This window comes from Glandiceps talaboti, chromosome 12, assembly GCF_964340395.1.
Source record: "Glandiceps talaboti chromosome 12, keGlaTala1.1, whole genome shotgun sequence".
Lineage (NCBI taxonomy): Eukaryota > Metazoa > Hemichordata > Enteropneusta > Spengelidae > Glandiceps > Glandiceps talaboti.
In genome coordinates, this window is record NC_135560.1 from 2,800,737 (window position 1) to 2,820,318 (window position 19,582).

The 19,582-nt window shown below is 34.3% G+C and overlaps 1 protein-coding gene across 2 annotated transcripts; it reads left to right on the top strand.

Moving 5' to 3' along the window:
- The first annotated feature begins 10 nt into the window (after positions 1 to 10).
- Positions 11 to 18,978, top strand: LOC144443721 (dolichol kinase-like). Of its 2 annotated transcripts, none has more exons than XM_078133262.1 (11): positions 11 to 53; positions 782 to 988; positions 2,224 to 2,299; positions 3,086 to 3,384; positions 4,963 to 5,120; positions 5,591 to 5,682; positions 7,594 to 7,744; positions 13,161 to 13,379; positions 16,445 to 16,607; positions 17,496 to 17,594; positions 18,693 to 18,978. In XM_078133262.1, the coding sequence occupies exons 2-11, from the start codon at positions 787 to 789 to the stop codon at positions 18,902 to 18,904; spliced, it is 1,671 nt and encodes a 556-aa protein (XP_077989388.1). In that variant the 5' UTR covers positions 11 to 53; positions 782 to 786; the 3' UTR covers positions 18,905 to 18,978. The 2 variants fall into 2 exon arrangements, with proteins under 2 accessions (XP_077989388.1, XP_077989389.1); XM_078133263.1 differs by having other exon boundaries at positions 17,496 to 17,571; positions 18,693 to 18,825.
- The last annotated feature ends 604 nt before the right edge of the window (positions 18,979 to 19,582 follow it).

Genomic DNA, 19,582 nt, shown 5'->3' on the forward strand with positions numbered 1-19,582 from the left:
GGCGCTATCATGACTGGCGTGATAACGTAAACAAAGCTCAACGAGAGCTGCGGGTAAGTGACAGTCACTTTTGAGCTAATATTCTATTTGAGGATGATAATATTATACTCTAGGATGATCATTATACAAAGTAATTACGTTATTAAGTATTTACGATATTCAAAAAATACAGCCGCCGGTGATTGCATGCTCCGGAAAGAGCTGCAATAATTATACCTTTGTTTTTATTAAATTATTTACAAGACTTTTTTATTCTTTTTTTATCTTTTATTTTGTTTGACTCAACATTGTTCGTTTTACTTTTTCTTTCCTTACGGGGTTTGCAAAGAAAAACAGGACCGAGAGCGACGTAACGAAACCGCTACAGACTACAGTACTGCATATACTCAGGAAAATACTTTATACGGTATTTTTTTTATTTGAATATCGTAAATACCTAATAACGTAATTATTTTGTATTATGGTCATCATAGAATGGAATTTAATCATCTGAGAATACAATATTAACTCACAATTGACTGTGGGGTAAGTACACGTACGTGAGTATATAGGTTCACGAAGCATATGGAGTTTATCTAGTATGAGTGAACATGGTTTACAGTATTAAAGCAAACACCATAGATAGATTATAATACTGAATACACATTCAATCACAGGTTGTTGATCTCTCATCGTGGAGTTATATCTAGTCTCTGGATTCTGAGTGGAAAATACATGATCAGTGATTCCATGCATAGTCTAATTGTAATTTTGAAGTCATGACCTTTGAACTCTTTTACAGATTAAATGATGGCAAACACATCAGACGAACAGGCTGAACAGGAAATGGATGGGGAAGATAAAACGAAAAGAGAAACTGCAAAGAATATGGAAAGCAAGATTACACTGATGACTAGACTAGAATTGTATGAATATATGGTTACTTATGTAGCTGTCTTATGTTTTACTACCAAAGAACCATGGTACATTACCTCATCTATTGGTATTGGTATGTACAGCTATTCTAGGCTGAGTTTATGCATATTTGAGTGTAGTTTTTGCTGCTTGTAATAGTCTAGTACCTACTGAAGCATTTAACCATCAACTGAAGTCACACCAGGTATTAAGACACAGCCCATAAATGATACAATGATGTAAAAAAATGTTGAGGAAATCCCTATTGTATAATAGACTATTCTAACATTGCCAGAAGACAATTGTAATTGTAATGTTATAGAAGGCATGCATCAGAATTCAAATTGTAGTGTGTACGTTTATGTAGTATTGTCACTTGAATTGAGTGTGTACGTTTATGTGGTATTGTCACTTGAATTGAGTGTGTACGTTTATGTGGTATTGTCACTTGAATTGAGTGTGTACGTTTATGTGGTATTGTCACTTGAATTGAGTGTGTGTGTTTATGTGGTATTGTCACTTGAATTGAGTGTGTACGTTTATGTGGTATTGTCACTTGAATTGAGTGTGTACGTTTATGTGGTATTGTCACTTGAATTGAGTGTGTACGTTTATGTGGTATTGTCACTTGAATTGAGTGTGTACGTTTATGTGGTATTGTCACTTGAATTGAGTGTGTACGTTTATGTGGTATTGTCACTTGAATTGAGTGTGTATGTTTATGTGGTATTGTCACTTGAATTGAGTGTGTGTGTTTATGTGGTATTGTCACTTGAATTGAGTGTGTGTGTTTATGTGGTATTGTCACTTGAATTGAGTGTGTGTGTTTATGTGGTATTGTCACTTGAATTGAGTGTGTACGTTTATGTGGTATTGTCACTTGAATTGAGTGTGTACGTTTATGTGGTATTGTCACTTGAATTGAGTGTGTACGTTTATGTGGTATTGTCACTTGAATTGAGTGTGTACGTTTATGTGGTATTGTCACTTGCTTAAAAAGCTTATAAACTTAGCACTTGTGCCACTTTAAAATGTTGTACATTACAAGAAAAAAGTGGTAGTACATCATTACATAGCTTCTATTGTTGTCTATGTGTTCATTAAAACAGTGACAAACAGTAGGTTTGGTACAAATTAAAGAGGTTATAATCATAAACACCTGTGTATACCTAATCAAAAGTCACTAGTATAGGATGTATTTCTTAAAACAAATGTATTTGTAATTGCATGAATACTCATTGTGTTTAGATACCCACCTTTGAGTAACTTTAGTTGATATACCAATACTGTACATTATAACTATAAACAGTTGTAATAATTCTTTTGTAGTTGTGTTACTGGGTGGATATACATCAATGGTTTATAACAGTCACACACTAAGTGAAGTATTTGGATGGGTATTCAGGTACGTGGATTGACATTACCTCTTGTAGTTGTGTTACTGGGTGGATATACATCAATGGTTTATAACAATCACACACTAAGTGAAGTATTTGGATGGGTATTCAGGTACGTGGATTGACATTACCATTTGTAGTTATGTAAAAAAAAAATGCCATATTTTATATTTGTGTAGCTTCAAAAACACACCCCACAATATGCCATGTCGCCATGTCTGGTTATCAAAAAAACAAGAGATTAATCTAGTTTGGCCACTAGGAGTGCTCTTTGGAAATCAATTTTGAGTAGAAGTGACAGCATGGATAGTTTTGTACTGCAGAATTAAGATAGGAATATACATTTACAACTTATTTTTGACTTTATTCTTTTCATATCCTAGTCAAACTATTTCTTAATCTAAGTTTTATTGCCACTGTTTTGTGTAATGGATGAAAATGTTAAGCCTTGGACATGTTTTGTAAAGTGTAGCACCATCTCAGAACAATTGCCTACAAAGTTGATAACCAGAGTATATGACATATTATGAGTTTTAAAGACCCAGTAGTCATAACTGAAACTAATACCATCTTTATAGACGGCTCATTTTCAATTCTGGGTCAGTGTCTCAACAGCTGACTATAGGAATATACATAATGGATATCAAGTATGTCAGTGGGACTTAACTTTTATGCATATTCAGCTAAAATAAATGCAGTATTGAAATATGTATGGCCACTGTATAGAAATGTCATATATGTATGATATACACAAATGTCACTTACTTTTGAAATCATTTCATTCCATTTTGTAGACCTGAAGCAAGTAGTGGTATTGTTGTTTGCAGTGTTCTTGTTCCACTAACTCTACTTGGTAATGCAGTTATTATCAGAGATCATTCCAATGAAGTTTGGTCAGAATTGTATGAATATTTGCTACCTGCTGCTGGTATCGCCATGGTAACAGTGGTTAATATACTACAGTGTGGTAATATATACAACAATAAACTTAGTAGATTTGCTATGTTGTACTGGTATGCAATGATAGGATCAGTTGGACTAATTCCACTCTTTGGTGGAGTTTATTCCACTTTGATTCTAGGAACTATCACAGGTAACTAAACTTAACAATTTAAATCTTGTTTCTAGTGGTTTGATCTCTATTTTCCTTACATTTTGTGTTTCTAGTGGTTTGATCTCTATTTTCCTTACATTTTGTGTTTCTAGTGATTTGATCTCTGTTTTCCTTACATTTTGTGTTTCTAGTGGTTTGATCTCTATTTTCCTTACATTTTGTGTTTCTAGTAGTTTGATCTCTATTTTCCTTACATTTTGTGTTTCTAGTGGTTTGATCTCTGTTTTCCTTACATTTTGTGTTTCTAGTAGTTTGATCTCTATTTTCCTTACATTTTGTGTTTCTAGTGATTTGATCTCTATTTTCCTTACATTTAGTGTTTCTAGTGGTTTGATCTCTATTTTCCTTACATTTTGTGTTTCTAGTGATTTGATCTCTATTTTCCTTACATTATGTGTTTCTAGTGATTTGATCTCTATTTTCCTTACATTTTGTGTTTCTAGTGATTTGATCTCTATTTTCCTTACATTTTGTGTTTCTAGTGGTTTGATCTCTATTTTCCTTACATTTTGTGTTTCTAGTGGTTTGATCTCTGTTTTCCTTACATTTTGTGTTTCTAGTAGTTTGATCTCTATTTTCCTTACATTTTGTGTTTCTAGTGGTTTGATCTCTATTTTCCTTACATTTTGTGTTTCTAGTGGTTTGATCTCTGTTTTCCTTACATTTTGTGTTTCTAGTAGTTTGATCTCTATTTTCCTTACATTTTGTGTTTCTAGTGGTTTGATCTCTGTTTTCCTTACATTTTGTGTTTCTAGTAGTTTGATCTCTATTTTCCTTACATTTTGTGTTTCTAGTGATTTGATCTCTGTTTTCCTTACATTATGTGTTTCTAGTGGTTTGATCTCTATTTTCCTTACATTTTGTGTTTCTAGTGGTTTGATCTCTATTTTCCTTACATTTTGCGTTTCTAGTGGTTTGATCTCTATTTTCCTTACATTTTGTGTTTCTAGTGGTTTGATCTCTGTTTTCCTTACATTTTGTGTTTCTAGTGGTTTGATCTCTATTTTCCTTACATTTTGTGTAATTAAACTACAGTTCAGTAGTGATATACATGTATTGATTTTAGCCATTTGCATGATCAGTCTGTCTGTCTGTCTGTCTGTCTGTCTGTCTGTCTGTCTGTCTGTCTGTCTGTCTGTCTGTCTGTATGTGTGTGTATGTGTGTGTGTGTACATGTATGTGTGTGCACGTGTGTGTCTGTGTATCTGTGTGTAAATACCATAAAATTCAAGACACAATTATCGTGGTATTAGTGTGGGTTGTTACACAAAGTATCTGTACTGCTTTTTGTCAATAGACGATATCGTGTCATGCCACACCATATTTTAGAAAGTTTAAAGATAAAATATTCTGTAGGTTGGCCACCTTGACTCTAAAGGGGGCTATTTTGAAGCAGATAGTTGATTGGAAGTGGCAGTTGTATTTTTACTTACAGATACAAAAAATCTTAATGCTAGCTGTGCCATTTCTCTGGCTCTGAACTAAAAATGAAATGATTTCTCTGTCTCTCAATTAGCTAGGTTAATAATTATTATATTGTGTTTGATTGTTTTCTAGGATTCTCAGTTCTATGCAAACTACTACATGTACTACCTCACAGTTTCACCATTGGTGAAGGTATTCTTGTAACAGAGGGACTTGTACTCTTATCTATTGATACTGTCATGAACATTGCAGGTTATTATGACAGACCACAACTACATAGTTGTCTACAGGTAGGTTTATGACACAGTTTGATGTAAAAGAGAATCAGCTATCTGTTGGATTTCACCTTTTTTTATCCCCAAATGTGCACTGCGATTTGAGAAGAGTATATTGTTGTGAGTTGTACATGCTTGATGTGTTAGCTAAGGTTTTGGAACACAGATAAGAGGTGTAAACTAGTGTGTCAGCTAAGATTTTGGAAGGCTCATGTGGGAAGGGGGGTGTTGTTGTTGTTGTTGTTGTTGTTGTAAATCAGTATATTATCAAGGGTTTCCATAGCTTACATTATTTTGGCAGGGAATCCTGGTAAAGCAGTCAGGGAACTCAGGTACAATTTTCCTACTTACCATCCTTACAAAAACACTATTAATCTCTCTGGTCTCTATCTATATGAAAGTATTTTGTATATTTGTCTAAATTTTGAATTATTTCTTTTGAATAAATTTGTTTGATGTCTTGTCTTGATGTTTTGTTTGTCTAGGTACTTACTTTAGGAGCATTGTTCATTGGCCTTGCAATGTATCCCACATTGTATACAATGCATGAAGTCAACATGTTAAAAGAGTCTGAAAAGTAAGTCTATTTTATTCTTTGAATCTCTATGTGTCTGTACATGAGCTGGGAAGGTTGAAGGGAGGAGGGGCCTAGGGGTTGGGTACTCTGCATATTTTACCTTTGGTAGACATGACAACCTTTATGGTATTTTTCCAGTCCATTAGTGTGTTATTTACATGTATACATTAGGTGAAAATGGGCTTTACTATATACTTCATTCTCATTAGTTTTGGTCTGAAATACGGTACATGTTTCTAAATTTCCTAATTTTAAAAGAGCAATTCCTCAGCCTGACATGGCAAGTATTCCAGGACAAGTGTGAAATCAACTCAACTTACAATTTATGTAAGATTTTGCCACATTGTGCATATTATTTTACATGTCTTAGGACAGATCTCAGACCACTAAGAGAACAGACTAGCAATGCCATCAAAATAACCGCACTTTTAGATGAGTTATGCTCCTTTAAAGTTGCTTGTTCCTAGCAACCTGTATTTATGATTAATATAAAATAAGTGATTTTTAAAAGGATTTTGATGGGGAATTCAAACATTGTGAGATTTTTGGGTTTTTTCCTTGGGTAAGTCAAAATGTGAATTATCGATGCGTCCATTGCTGCTTTTTGCTGTAAGTTCTTTTGAATAATGGATACTACTGTAGGCCAGGGATAAAAATAAACTACGATTCATTTCTATTTCCCTTTAATTGCTTGTAGCCTGCTACTTTTTTTTCTTCGCTACTTGGTCATTCATGCATCTTTTATTATATCATTGATATATATGATATTATATTATAGCATTACCAATTCCAGTGAATTTTGTGACGTCATCGCTGTACATTATTACTGATAATGTACTCTGTTATTGGGCATCGCGGCCCCGGAACGAGCATAACAATATAAGCTTATGTCTGTAAGGACGAGGTATTTTTTTGAAATGTATGTTGTTACTTATGATTGTCATTTCCACTGTTTAAAAATACAACGCATTCATGAAACAAATTTGTGTTCACAGCAGTTCATTGAAGCGTATATGTGTGTGTACGTGTACGTACGTGTGTCGCTATGATTAGTATTCAGCTTTCGGGCCGAACATGGCAGACGATGTTCAGCGCTGTGTATATTATACGTTGTTTTGCGTTTCTCGGTCTACAAATTCACTGGAATTGGCAAAACTATAAAATAATAACAATAATGTACGCCCTCCCAGTCCAAATGTGTACTACTGGTCCTCTTAGATCTGTCGGCCGCCTTCAATACCATAGATCATGATGTACTAATTTCTAGATTATCCGAGCTTGCTATTACAGGTATTCCACTACAGTGGTTTTCTTCATACCTCAAAGACAGACAACAGTCCATATCAGTACAAGGCATACTATCAGAAACCCAACATTTGCAATGTGGAGTGTCGCATGGCTCTGTGCTTGGGCCACTCTTATTCTGTCAATTCATATCACCACTTGGAAAGCTAATCCGACATCACAATCTCAGTTTCCAAAATTATGCAGACGACAACCAGGTTTATCAATATTTTTTCCAATCAGACATGTGCACATGATATCAAAGCATGGATGACCCTAAATAAACTACAGCTAAATGATGGCAAAACTGAGGTCCTCCTTATCAGGTCTCAGTTCAACAGGCTTCCTCGTCCCATCAACCACATCAACATTGGATCGTGTTCCATGCAGTTAGTGGATCCAGCACATAACATTGGTGTTGTTGTTGTTGTTGTTGTTGAGCTTTCTAACTTTTTACATTGATCTACTATTGTTCCTGTTCAGCGCCATAGAACATTACATAGTATTGAATTTTGGCACTATACAAATTCTTTGATTGATTGATTGATTGATTGATTAATTGATTGATTGATTGATTGATTGATTAATTGAGTGTCTATGTCTGAAATCTATATGTTTCATTTGTAGGTACAATCAGTTCCTATGGAAGTGGTCATTATCATTCTACATTGGCACAGCAGTCTTTATACTATCAGTTCTACAATCATGGCTTTGGTACTTACTGGCTGAAAACCCTATTTTATTTGCTTTATACTTTTTATTTGACAACACTACAAGAGTAAGTATGTACTGTACATTGTATATTATCATTAGAACCAGTGTCAACAGTACATTGAATATTCACTTAATAGCTTTCAGAGCTTAAAAAAAATGTTGTAAAAATTCACCACATTGTCACAACAACAACGTCATTGAATGCATATCTATGAATCTCAGCAATTAATTATTACAAAGATGACTTTTTTTCACTAATTAGATACTCAGTCATGGTTTCATAAATAGAAAAATATACAGGTTATGTAAAATGTAGTAACTCTACTGTAATCTATCATGGAGTAACTCTACTGTAATCTATCATGGAGTAACTCTACTGTAATCTATCATGGAGTAACTCTACTGTAATCTATCATGGACTAACTCTACTGTAATCTACCATGGACTAACTCTACTGTAATCTACCATGGAGTAACTCTACTGTAATCTATCATGAAGTAACTCTACTGTAATCTACCATGGAGTAACTCTACTGTAATCTATCATGGAGTAACTCTACTGTAATCTATCATGGAGTAACTCTACTGTAATCTACCATGGAGTATCTCTACTGTAATCTATCATGGAGTAACTCTACTGTAATCTACCATGGACTAACTCTACTGTAATCTACCATGGAGTAACTCTACTGTAATCTATCATGAAGTAACTCTACTGTAATCTACCATGGAGTAACTCTACTGTAATCAACCATGGAGTAACTCTACTGTAATCTACCATGGAGTAACTCTACTGTAATCAATCATGGAGTAACTCTACTGTAATCTATCATTGAGTAACTCTACTGTAATCTATCATGGAGTAACTCTACTGTAATCTACCATGGAGTAACTCTACTGTAATCTACCATGGAGTAACTCTACTGTAATCTACCATGGAGTAACTCTACTGTAATCTACCATGGAGTAACTCTACTGTAATCTACCATGGAGTATCTCTACTGTAATCTATCATGGAGTAACTCTACTGTAATCTACCATGGAGTAACTCTACTGTAATCTATCATGGAGTAACTCTACTGTAATCTATCATGAAGTAACTCTACTGTAATCTACCATGGAGTAACTCTACTGTAATCTATCATGGAGTAACTCTACTGTAATCTACCATGGAGTAACTCTACTGTAATCTATCATGGAGTAACTCTACTGTAATCTATCATGAAGTAACTCTACTGTAATCTACCATTGAGTAACTCTACTGTAATCTACCATGGAGTAACTCTACTGTAATCTACCATGGACTAACTCTACTGTAATCTACCATGGAGTAACTCTACTGTAATCTACCATGGAGTAACTCTACTGTAATCTACCATGGAGTAACTCTACTGTAATCTATCATGGACTAACTCTACTGTAATCTACCATGGAGTAACTCTACTGTAATCTACCATGGAGTAACTCTACTGTAATCTACCATGGACTAATTCTACTGTAATCTACCATGGACCAACTCTACTGTAATCTACCATGGAGTAACTCTACTGTAATCTACCATGGAGTAACTCTACTGTAATCTACCATGGAGTAACTCTACTGTAATCTACCATGGAGTAACTCTACTGTAATCTATCATGGAGTAACTCTACTGTAATCTATCATGGACTAACTCTACTGTAATCTATCATGGAGTAACTCTACTGTAATCTACCATGGAGTAACTCTACTGTAATCTACCATGGAGTAACTCTACTGTAATCTACCATGGAGTAACTCTACTGTAATCTACCATGGAGTAACTCTACTGTAATCTACCATGGAGTAACTCTACTGTAATCTATCATGGAGTAACTCTACTGTAATCTACCATGGAGTAACTCTACTGTAATCTATCATGGACTAACTCTACTGTAATCTATCATGGAATAACTCTACTGTAATCTACCATGGAGTAACTCTACTGTAATCTACCATGGACTAACTCTACTGTAATCTACCATTGTGTAACTCTACTGTAATCTATCATGGAGTAACTCTACTGTAATCTACCATGGAGTAACTCTACTGTAATATACCATTGAGTAACTCTACTGTAATCTATCATGGACTAACTCTACTGTAATCTATCATGGAGTAACTCTACTGTAATCTACCATGGAGTAACTCTACTGTAATCTATCATTGAGTAACTCTACTGTAATCTATCATGGAGTAACTCTACTGTAATCTATCATGGAGTAACTCTACTGTAATCTACCATGGAGTAACTCTACTGTAATCTACCATTGAGTAACTCTACTGTAATCTATCATGGAGTAACTCTACTGTAATCTACCATGGAGTAACTCTACTGTAATATACCATTGAGTAACTCTACTGTAATCTATCATGGACTAACTCTACTGTAATCTATCATGGAGTAACTCTACTGTAATCTACCATGGACTAACTCTACTGTAATCTACCATTGAGTAACTCTACTGTAATCTATCATGGACTAACTCTATTGTAATCTACCATGGAGTAACTCTACTGTAATCTACCATGGAGTAACTCTACTGTAATCTACCATTGAGTAACTCTACTGTAATCTACCATGGAGTAACTCTACTGTAATCTACCATGGAGTAACTCTACTGTAATCTACCATGGAGTAACTCTACTGTAATCTACCATGGAGTAACTCTACTGTAATCTATCATGGAGTAACTCTACTGTAATCTATCATGGACTAACTCTACTGTAATCTATCATGGAGTAACTCTACTGTAATCTACCATGGAGTAACTCTACTGTAATCTACCATGGAGTAACTCTACTGTAATCTATCATGGAGTAACTCTACTGTAATCTATCATGGAGTAACTCTACTGTAATCTACCATGGAGTAACTCTACTGTAATCTACCATGGAGTAACTCTACTGTAATCTACCATGGAGTAACTCTACTGTAATCTACCATGGAGTAACTCTACTGTAATCTATCATGGAGTAACTCTACTGTAATCTACCATGGAGTAACTCTACTGTAATCTACCATGGAGTAACTCTACTGTAATCTATCATGGAGTAACTCTACTGTAATCTACCATGGAGTAACTCTACTGTAATCTATCATTGAGTAACTCTACTGTAATCTACCATGGAGTAACTCTACTGTAATCTATCATGTAGTAACTCTACTGTAATCTATCATGGAGTAACTCTACTGTAATCTACCATGGAGTAACTCTACTGTAATCTACCATGGAGTAACTCCATTGTAATCTATCATGGAGTAACTCTACTGTAATCTACCATGGAGTAACTCTACTGTAATCTATCATGGAGTAACTCTACTGTAATCTATCATGGAGTAACTCTACTGTAATCTATCATGGAGTAACTCTACTGTAATCTACCATGGAGTAACTCCATTTTAATCTATCATGGAGTAACTCTACTGTAATCTACCATGGAGTAACTCTACTGTAATCTATCATGGAGTAACTCTACTGTAATCTATCATGGACTAACTCTACTGTAATCAACCATGGAGTAACTCTACTGTAATCTACCATGGAGTAACTCCATTGTAATCTATCATGGAGTAACTCTACTGTAATCTACCATGGAGTAACTCTACTGTAATCTATCATGGAGTAACTCTACTGTAATCAACCATGGAGTAACTCTACTGTAATCTATCATGGAGTAACTCTACTGTAATCTACCATGGAGTAACTCAACTGTAATCTATCATGGAGTAACTCTACTGTAATCAACCATGGAGTAACTCTACTGTAATCTACCATGGAGTAACTCTACTGTAATCTACCATTGAGTAACTCTACTGTAATCTATCATTGAGTAACTCTACTGTAATCTACCATGGAGTAACTCTACTGTAATCTATCATTGAGTAACTCTACTGTAATCTACCATGGAGTAACTCTACTGTAATCTATCATGGAGTAACTCTACTGTAATCTACCATTGAGTAACTCTACTGTAATCTACCATTGAGTAACTCTACTGTAATCTACCATGGAGTAACTCTACTGTAATCTACCATGGAGTAACTCTACTGTAATCTATCATGGAGTAACTCTACTGTAATCTACCATGGAGTAACTCTACTGTAATCTATCATTGAGTAACTCTACTGTAATCTATCATGGAGTAACTCTACTGTAATCTATCATGGAGTAACTCTACTGTAATCTACCATGGAGTAACTCCATTGTAATCTACCATGGAGTAACTCTACTGTAATCTACCATGGAGTAACTCTACTGTAATCTATCATGGAGTAACTCTACTGTAATCTACCATGGAGTAACTCTACTGTAATCTATCATGGACTAACTCTACTGTAATCTATCATGGAGTAACTCTACTGTAATCTACCATGGAGTAACTCTACTGTAATCTACCATTGAGTAACTCTACTGTAATCTACCATGGACTAACTCTACTGTAATCTATCATGGAGTAACTCTACTGTAATCTATCATGGAGTAACTCTACTGTAATCTACCATGGAGTAACTCTACTGTAATCTATCATTGAGTAACTCTACTGTAATCTATCATGGAGTAACTCTACTGTAATCTATCATGGAGTAACTCTACTGTAATCTACCATGGAGTAACTCCATTGTAATCTATCATGGAGTAACTCTACTGTAATCTACCATGGAGTAACTCTACTGTAATCTACCATGGAGTAACTCTACTGTAATCTATCATGGACTAACTCTACTGTAATCTATCATGGACTAACTCTACTGTAATCTATCATGGAGTAACTCTACTGTAATCTATCATGGAGTAACTCTACTGTAATCTACCATTGAGTAACTCTACTGTAATCTACCATGGACTAACTCTACTGTAATCTATCATGGAGTAACTCTACTGTAATCTATCATGAAGTAACTCTACTGTAATCTATCATGGAGTAACTCTACTGTAATCTATCATGGAGTAACTCTACTGTAATCTACCATGGAGTAACTCTACTGTAATCTATCATGGAGTAACTCTACTGTAATCTATCATGGAGTAACTCTACTGTAATCTACCATGGAGTAACTCTACTGTAATCTATCATGAAGTAACTCTACTGTAATCTATCATGGACTAACTCTACTGTAATCTATCATGGACTAACTCTACTGTAATCTATCATGGAGTAACTCTACTGTAATCTATCATGGAGTAACTCTACTGTAATCTATCATGGAGTAACTCTACTGTAATCTATCATGGAGTAACTCTACTGTAATCTACCATGGAGTAACTCTACTGTAATCTACCATGGAGTAACTCTTTTTAATAGGTCAAGTGACTGTAAGGAGTGGTGTAGTTTAATGAAAACATGGTGTTCAAATGACTGTAGTCACAACTGTATACAGTATAGGTATTTTTTGCAGTTCAATTTTCCTATTTCTGTGTAAATTCTTGCACATCATACTTTGATGATTTCTTTTGACAGATATTTCTTGTAGTTGTGTGGTTACTATTAGTAGTCCTAGCCATAGCCATAGTAGGTTGGTTTAGTACACCATCTAGAAGACACATAGCAAGGTCTACCACAGTAAGGAAATGTTTCCATGCTGTAGCTGCCATTATATTTACCAGTGGTCTTCTAATAGACTCTGATTTATTATATCTGGGTTCAGCGGGAACGTTCTCTATTTTCATCATATTGGAGGTAAGACTACATACTTTTAACACTCACAATATCTTACATGATTTATTACATTATGTCATTCCATGTGTTCTGTACATGCAGTGACTACCTGTACATACACCCTGAGTTCATTATTACATTATGTCATTCCATGTGTTCTGTACATGCAGTGACTACCTGTACATACACCCTGAGTTCATTATTACATTATATCTTCCCATGTGTTCTGTACATGCAGTGACTACCTGTACATACACCCTGAGTTCATTATTACATTGTCATCCCATGTGTTCTGTACATGCAGTGACTACCTGTACATACACCCTGAGTTCATTATTACATTATATCTTCCCATGTGTTCTGTACATGCAGTGACTACCTGTACATACACCCTGAGTTCATTATTACATTATATCTTCCCATGTGTTCTGTACGTGACTACCTGTACATACACCCTGAGTTCATTATTACATTATATCTTCCCATGTGTTCTGTACATGCAGTGACTACCTGTACATACACCCTGAGTTCATTATTACATTATGTCATTCCATGTGTTCTGTACATGCAGTGACTACCTGTACATACACCCTGAGTTCATTATTACATTATGTCATTCCATGTGTTCTGTACATGCAGTGACTACCTGTACATACACCCTGAGTTCATTATTACATTATGTCATTCCATGTGTTCTGTACATGTAGTGACTACCTGTACATACACCCTGAGTTCATTATTACATTATGTCATTCCATGTGTTCTGTACATGCAGTGACTACCTGTACATACACCCTGAGTTCATTATTACATTATGTCATCCCATGTGTTCTGTACATGCAGTGACTACCTGTACATACTCCCTGAGTTCATTATTACATTATGTCATTCCATGTGTTCTGTACATGCAGTGACTACCTGTACATACACACTGAGTTCATTATTATATTATGTCATTCCATGTGTTCTGTACATGCAGTAACTACCTGTACATACACCCTGAGTTCATTATTACATTATGTCATTCCATGTGTTCTGTACATGCAGTGACTACCTGTACATACACCCTGAGTTCATTATTACATTATGTCATTCCATGTGTTCTGTACATGCAGTGACTACCTGTACATACACCCTGAGTTCATTATTACATTATGTCATTCCATGTGTTCTGTACATGCAGTGACTACCTGTACATACACCCTGAGTTCATTATTACATTATGTCATTCCATGTGTTCTGTACATGCAGTGACTACCTGTACATACACCCTGAGTTCATTATTACATTATGTCATCCCATGTGTTCTGTACATGTAGTGACTACCTGTACATACTCCCTGAGTTCATTATTACATTATGTCATCCCATGTGTTCTGTACATGTAGTGACTACCTGTACATACTCCCTGAGTTCATTATTACATTATGTCATTCCATGTGTTCTGTACATGCAGTGACTACCTGTACATACTCCCTGAGTTCATTATTACATTATGTCATCCCATGTGTTCTGTACATGTAGTGACTACCTGTACATACTCCCTGAGTTCATTATTACATTATGTCATCCCATGTGTTCTGTACATGTAGTGACTACCTGTACATACTCCCTGAGTTCATTATTACATTATGTCATTCCATGTGTTCTGTACATGTAGTGACTACCTGTACATACACACTGAGGTCATGATTACATTATGTCTTCCCATGTGTTCTGTACATGTAGTGACTACCTGTACATACACCCTGAGGTCATTATTACATTATGTCATCCCATGTGTTCTGTACATGCAGTGACTACCTGTACATACACCCTGAGTTCATTATTACATTATGTCTTCCCATGTGTTCTGTACATGCAGTGACTACCTGTACATACACCCTGAGTTCATTATTACATTATGTCATTCCATGTGTTCTGTACATGTAGTGACTACCTGTACATACTCCCTGAGTTCATTATTACATTATGTCATCCCATGTGTTCTGTACATGTAGTGACTACCTGTACATACACCCTGAGTTCATTATTACATTATGTCTTCCCATGTGTTCTGTACATGCAGTGACTACCTGTACATACACCCTGAGTTCATTATTACATTATGTCATCCCATGTGTTCTGTACATGCAGTGACTACCTGTACATACTCCCTGAGTTCATTATTACATTATGTCATTCCATGTGTTCTGTACATGCAGTGACTACCTGTACATACTCCCTGAGTTCATTATTACATTATGTCATCCCTGAGGGCGGGTGAGGGGGCATGAACAGAAAACAAAAAAACAGTAGTACCTCATCTAAATTGCAATTTTTGCAAATGTTCTCCATTTTGCAATCTAACCAGATGACAATTCTAAGTACAAAAATTAATTTACAGTTATTTATAAGTTATAAACATTCAGTAAATTATAACATTCACTTCAAATTTGTCAATTATAAACATTCACTTCAAATTTGTAAATTATATACATTCACTTCATATTTGTAAATCAAAATTTTGGTAAAGAGTGCCAGCCCAAGGGCAGGCATTAAATATTTCTGAGTTTTATTAATTTTATTACACCATCCACTCATCATTCGTCCAATCATTCACTTAGCTACTCTTCATTCTTCATCATTCGTCATCAATAGAAAAGTTTCTCTTTCAAAGTGCATTTCCAAAGTGTACTTGCAGTTAAGCATCAAATACGGCCATGGCATGCATTATTTGTAGGAGCTCGAGTGCCCCACAGCTAATCTGTAATTGTATTTATTCAAATTTCTGCAAGAAATAAGCTTATGTGTGACTTACTGTAGTTAGTTTGCCATCTCGAGCTCGTAAAACTGGAAAACATGTGCAGAATAGATGGGCAATGGTCAAAATAAATCCAATTGGCAGTAGTGGCGGGCTTTAGTCTGAGCACGCACGGGCAATATCACCGTGCAGGCAGTAGTCTATTTAAAGTAGGTCATGTGATTCGATTCTGACCAATGACAGCTTGTGTAAGAATGTCGAGGTGTAACAAATAGCATTAGAAGTCCATGTGTACAAATGGAAGTTTCATGGAATCACTAATTTGTTTTACTGTTTTCTTGCAGTACATGAGGGTATTTCGGATCAAACCATTTGGTGAAATTTTACACGATGCCTTCTCAGCCTTTGCCGATGAGAAAGATGTTGGTCCAGTCATTTTAACACATATCTACCTCTTGCTTGGCTTCTCACTGCCAGTATGGCTTTATCCATTACGCTATTATCAGGGTAAGTTTAGCTTCAAGTTATCCATTACTTGACAGGTCCCAGTATAGCAAAGTATGTTTAATTATTTATTTATTTCCAAAGATGACCTACAGGACGGGTCCCATTAACTGGTTCCAATGTTTTGGTTTGATTCAATGATTTCATCTAAACACAGTATTGTATTGATTCAATGATTTCATCTAAACACAGTATTGGTTTGATTCAATGATTTCATCTAAACACAGTATTGTATTGATTCAATGATTTCATCTAAACACAGTATTGGTTTGATTCAATGATTTCATCTAAACACAGGTCCCATTAACAGACTCCAATGGATTGTATTGATTCAATGATTTCATGTAAACACAGTATTGTATTGATTCAATGATTTCATGTAAACACAGTATTGGTTTGATTCAGTGATTTTATCTAAACACAGTATTGTATTGATTCAATGATTTCATCTAAACACAGGTCCCAGTATAGCAATGTATTGTATTGATTCAATGATTTCATCTAAACACAGGTCCCAGTATAGCAATGTATTGTATTGATTCAATGATTTCATCTATAAACACAGGTCCCAGTATAGCAATGTATTGTATTGATTCAATGATTTCATCTATAAACACAGATCCCAGTATAGCAATGTATTGCATTGATTCAATGATTTCATCTATAAACACAGGTCCCAGTATAGCAATGTATTGTATTGATTCAATGATTTCATCTATAAACACAGGTCCCAGTATAGCAATGTATTGCATTGATTCAATGATTTCATCTATAAACACAGATCCCAGTATAGCAATGTATTACATTGATTCAATGATTTCATCTAAACACAGGTCCCAGTATACATGTAGCAATGTATTGTATTGATTCAATGATTTCATCTAAACACAGGTCCCAGTATAGCAATGTATAGTGGAGTAATATCACTAGGGTGTGGAGACACAGCTGCCTCTCTGATTGGTTCAAGGTATGGAGTACATAAATGGCCACGTGAGTAAACATCATAGATTGATAACATAATATATTAGAACAGTGACAAAGCTATAAATGCTGTAGGATGTTACATTGTAGAAAAATAATATTTGTGAAAACATTTCAAGTATAAATTCTTGTCACTGTATCAACAGCCTTAATATATATATATATATATATATATATATATATATATATATATATATATATATATATATATATATATATATATATATATATATATATATATATATATATATATATATATATACATATATATATATATATATATATATATATATATATATATAAATAATATTTGTGAAATAATATATATATATATATATATATATATATATATATATATATATATATATATATATATATATATATATATATATATATATATATATATATATATATATATATATATATATATATATATATATATATATATATATATTCCAATTATCACATCCAATACATGATTCTACAATCTTAATCATGAGGAATTTTATTGTGTTTCCAGTTTGCTTTCAATTTGTCAATAGTTAAGTTGACACATGGTAGACTGTAACTAATTTTCTTGGTTATATTAGTATTGCTATTAATATTGTACCTGTAGTATCAATCTGTATGTTGATAATTACTTTTTATACAACATAAAATGAAACTGTTATCCATTTTATTTGATGGTTGTTGGCAGTTGAGTGGTTAAACCACTTGCCAATAACAACAACAACAACAACAACAACAACAACAACAACAACAACAACAGCAGCAGCAGCAGCAACAACAACAACAACAATTAGTATGAATGATTTGAGTGGTGATTCTACAGGATTATTGATAAATATGTAAACTGTTTGTTATTGTACATACACTTACAACTTTAACTTTCTGCAATATATTGAGTTACAATTAATATGGACTTGGTCAATGTTGTTTCACATTAATTTTCCAAGTGGAACACCATGATACAAATGTTTTTGAATTAAAAATTGAACCTAGAGCTCATCCATATGGCCACTGTAAGATGAATTAAAATCTCATCTCCATAGTTACACAAAGTAAATTGATAACAAATATTATGCCTATTCCCATCTAATCTTACAGATACAAAGAAATCTAAAGAAGGTACACTTGCAGCTGTTGTAAGCCAACTAGTACTTTGTGTGTGTCTTTCACAGTTTGCTATTGTTATTACTAACTGGTCAGTTTTGATATTTGCTGTAATTATGACATCATTATTGGAATCATTTACTTCTCAAATAGATAACATAGTATTACCTTTATTCATGTACTCTATCTTGTCATCACTTTATTAGATTTCTCATATCAATAAATAGTTATGTAATATATTGGTTCTGTGGTTTGTGATATTGAAATAAACAATTTTATAATAAGCAAATGACGAGTGTTCTGTGAGTACTTGTTAATTATAACAAATTAAAATGGCAACACTTATAGTATCTGTATGACATTCACTATAAGATTTATTGCAAATACTGGTTAATTGGATAAATGCTTTATACAAAAGTTATTTATTCTCAGTGAGTCAATCAATCAATCAATCAATCAATCAATCGACCAAGCAATCAATCAATCTATACAAATATTTATAAAACACCAGAATCTAGTAAGGTGCTAAACAAGAGAATCAAGTAGCTGTGTCAAACCGACATGGTCAGTTCTAGACAAATTACATCACATACGTATCTCCACAGGTATTTTCACATTATGTTTATCAATAATTCTAATTTGGTTATGAAATACTTAATCAGTAGAGAAAGATATAAATACAGGAACACATTTTGATCACTGCAAGCTGTTATGTTCTACATTTATAGGGTGGATGGAAATGGTATTTGACAAACAGATATGGTTGAAATAAACAAATAGCATATGGAGAGAGATAGAGAGAGAGAGAGAGAGAGAGAGAGAGATGGGCACATAGATCAGATAAATGTGAACACATAGTACTAGGAACATATTGTGTGATATAG

Excerpts from the sequence above, each read along its gene's own strand:
- LOC144443721 (XM_078133262.1), top strand. The coding sequence starts at position 787 with ATGATGGCAAACACATCAGACGAACAGGCTGAACAGGAAATGGATGGG. Across the intron at positions 5,121-5,590 it reads AACTACATAGTTGTCTACAG|GTACTTACTTTAGGAGCATT; the intron begins GTAGGTTTATGA and ends TTGTTTGTCTAG. Across the intron at positions 5,683-7,593 it reads ATGTTAAAAGAGTCTGAAAA|GTACAATCAGTTCCTATGGA; the intron begins GTAAGTCTATTT and ends TTTCATTTGTAG.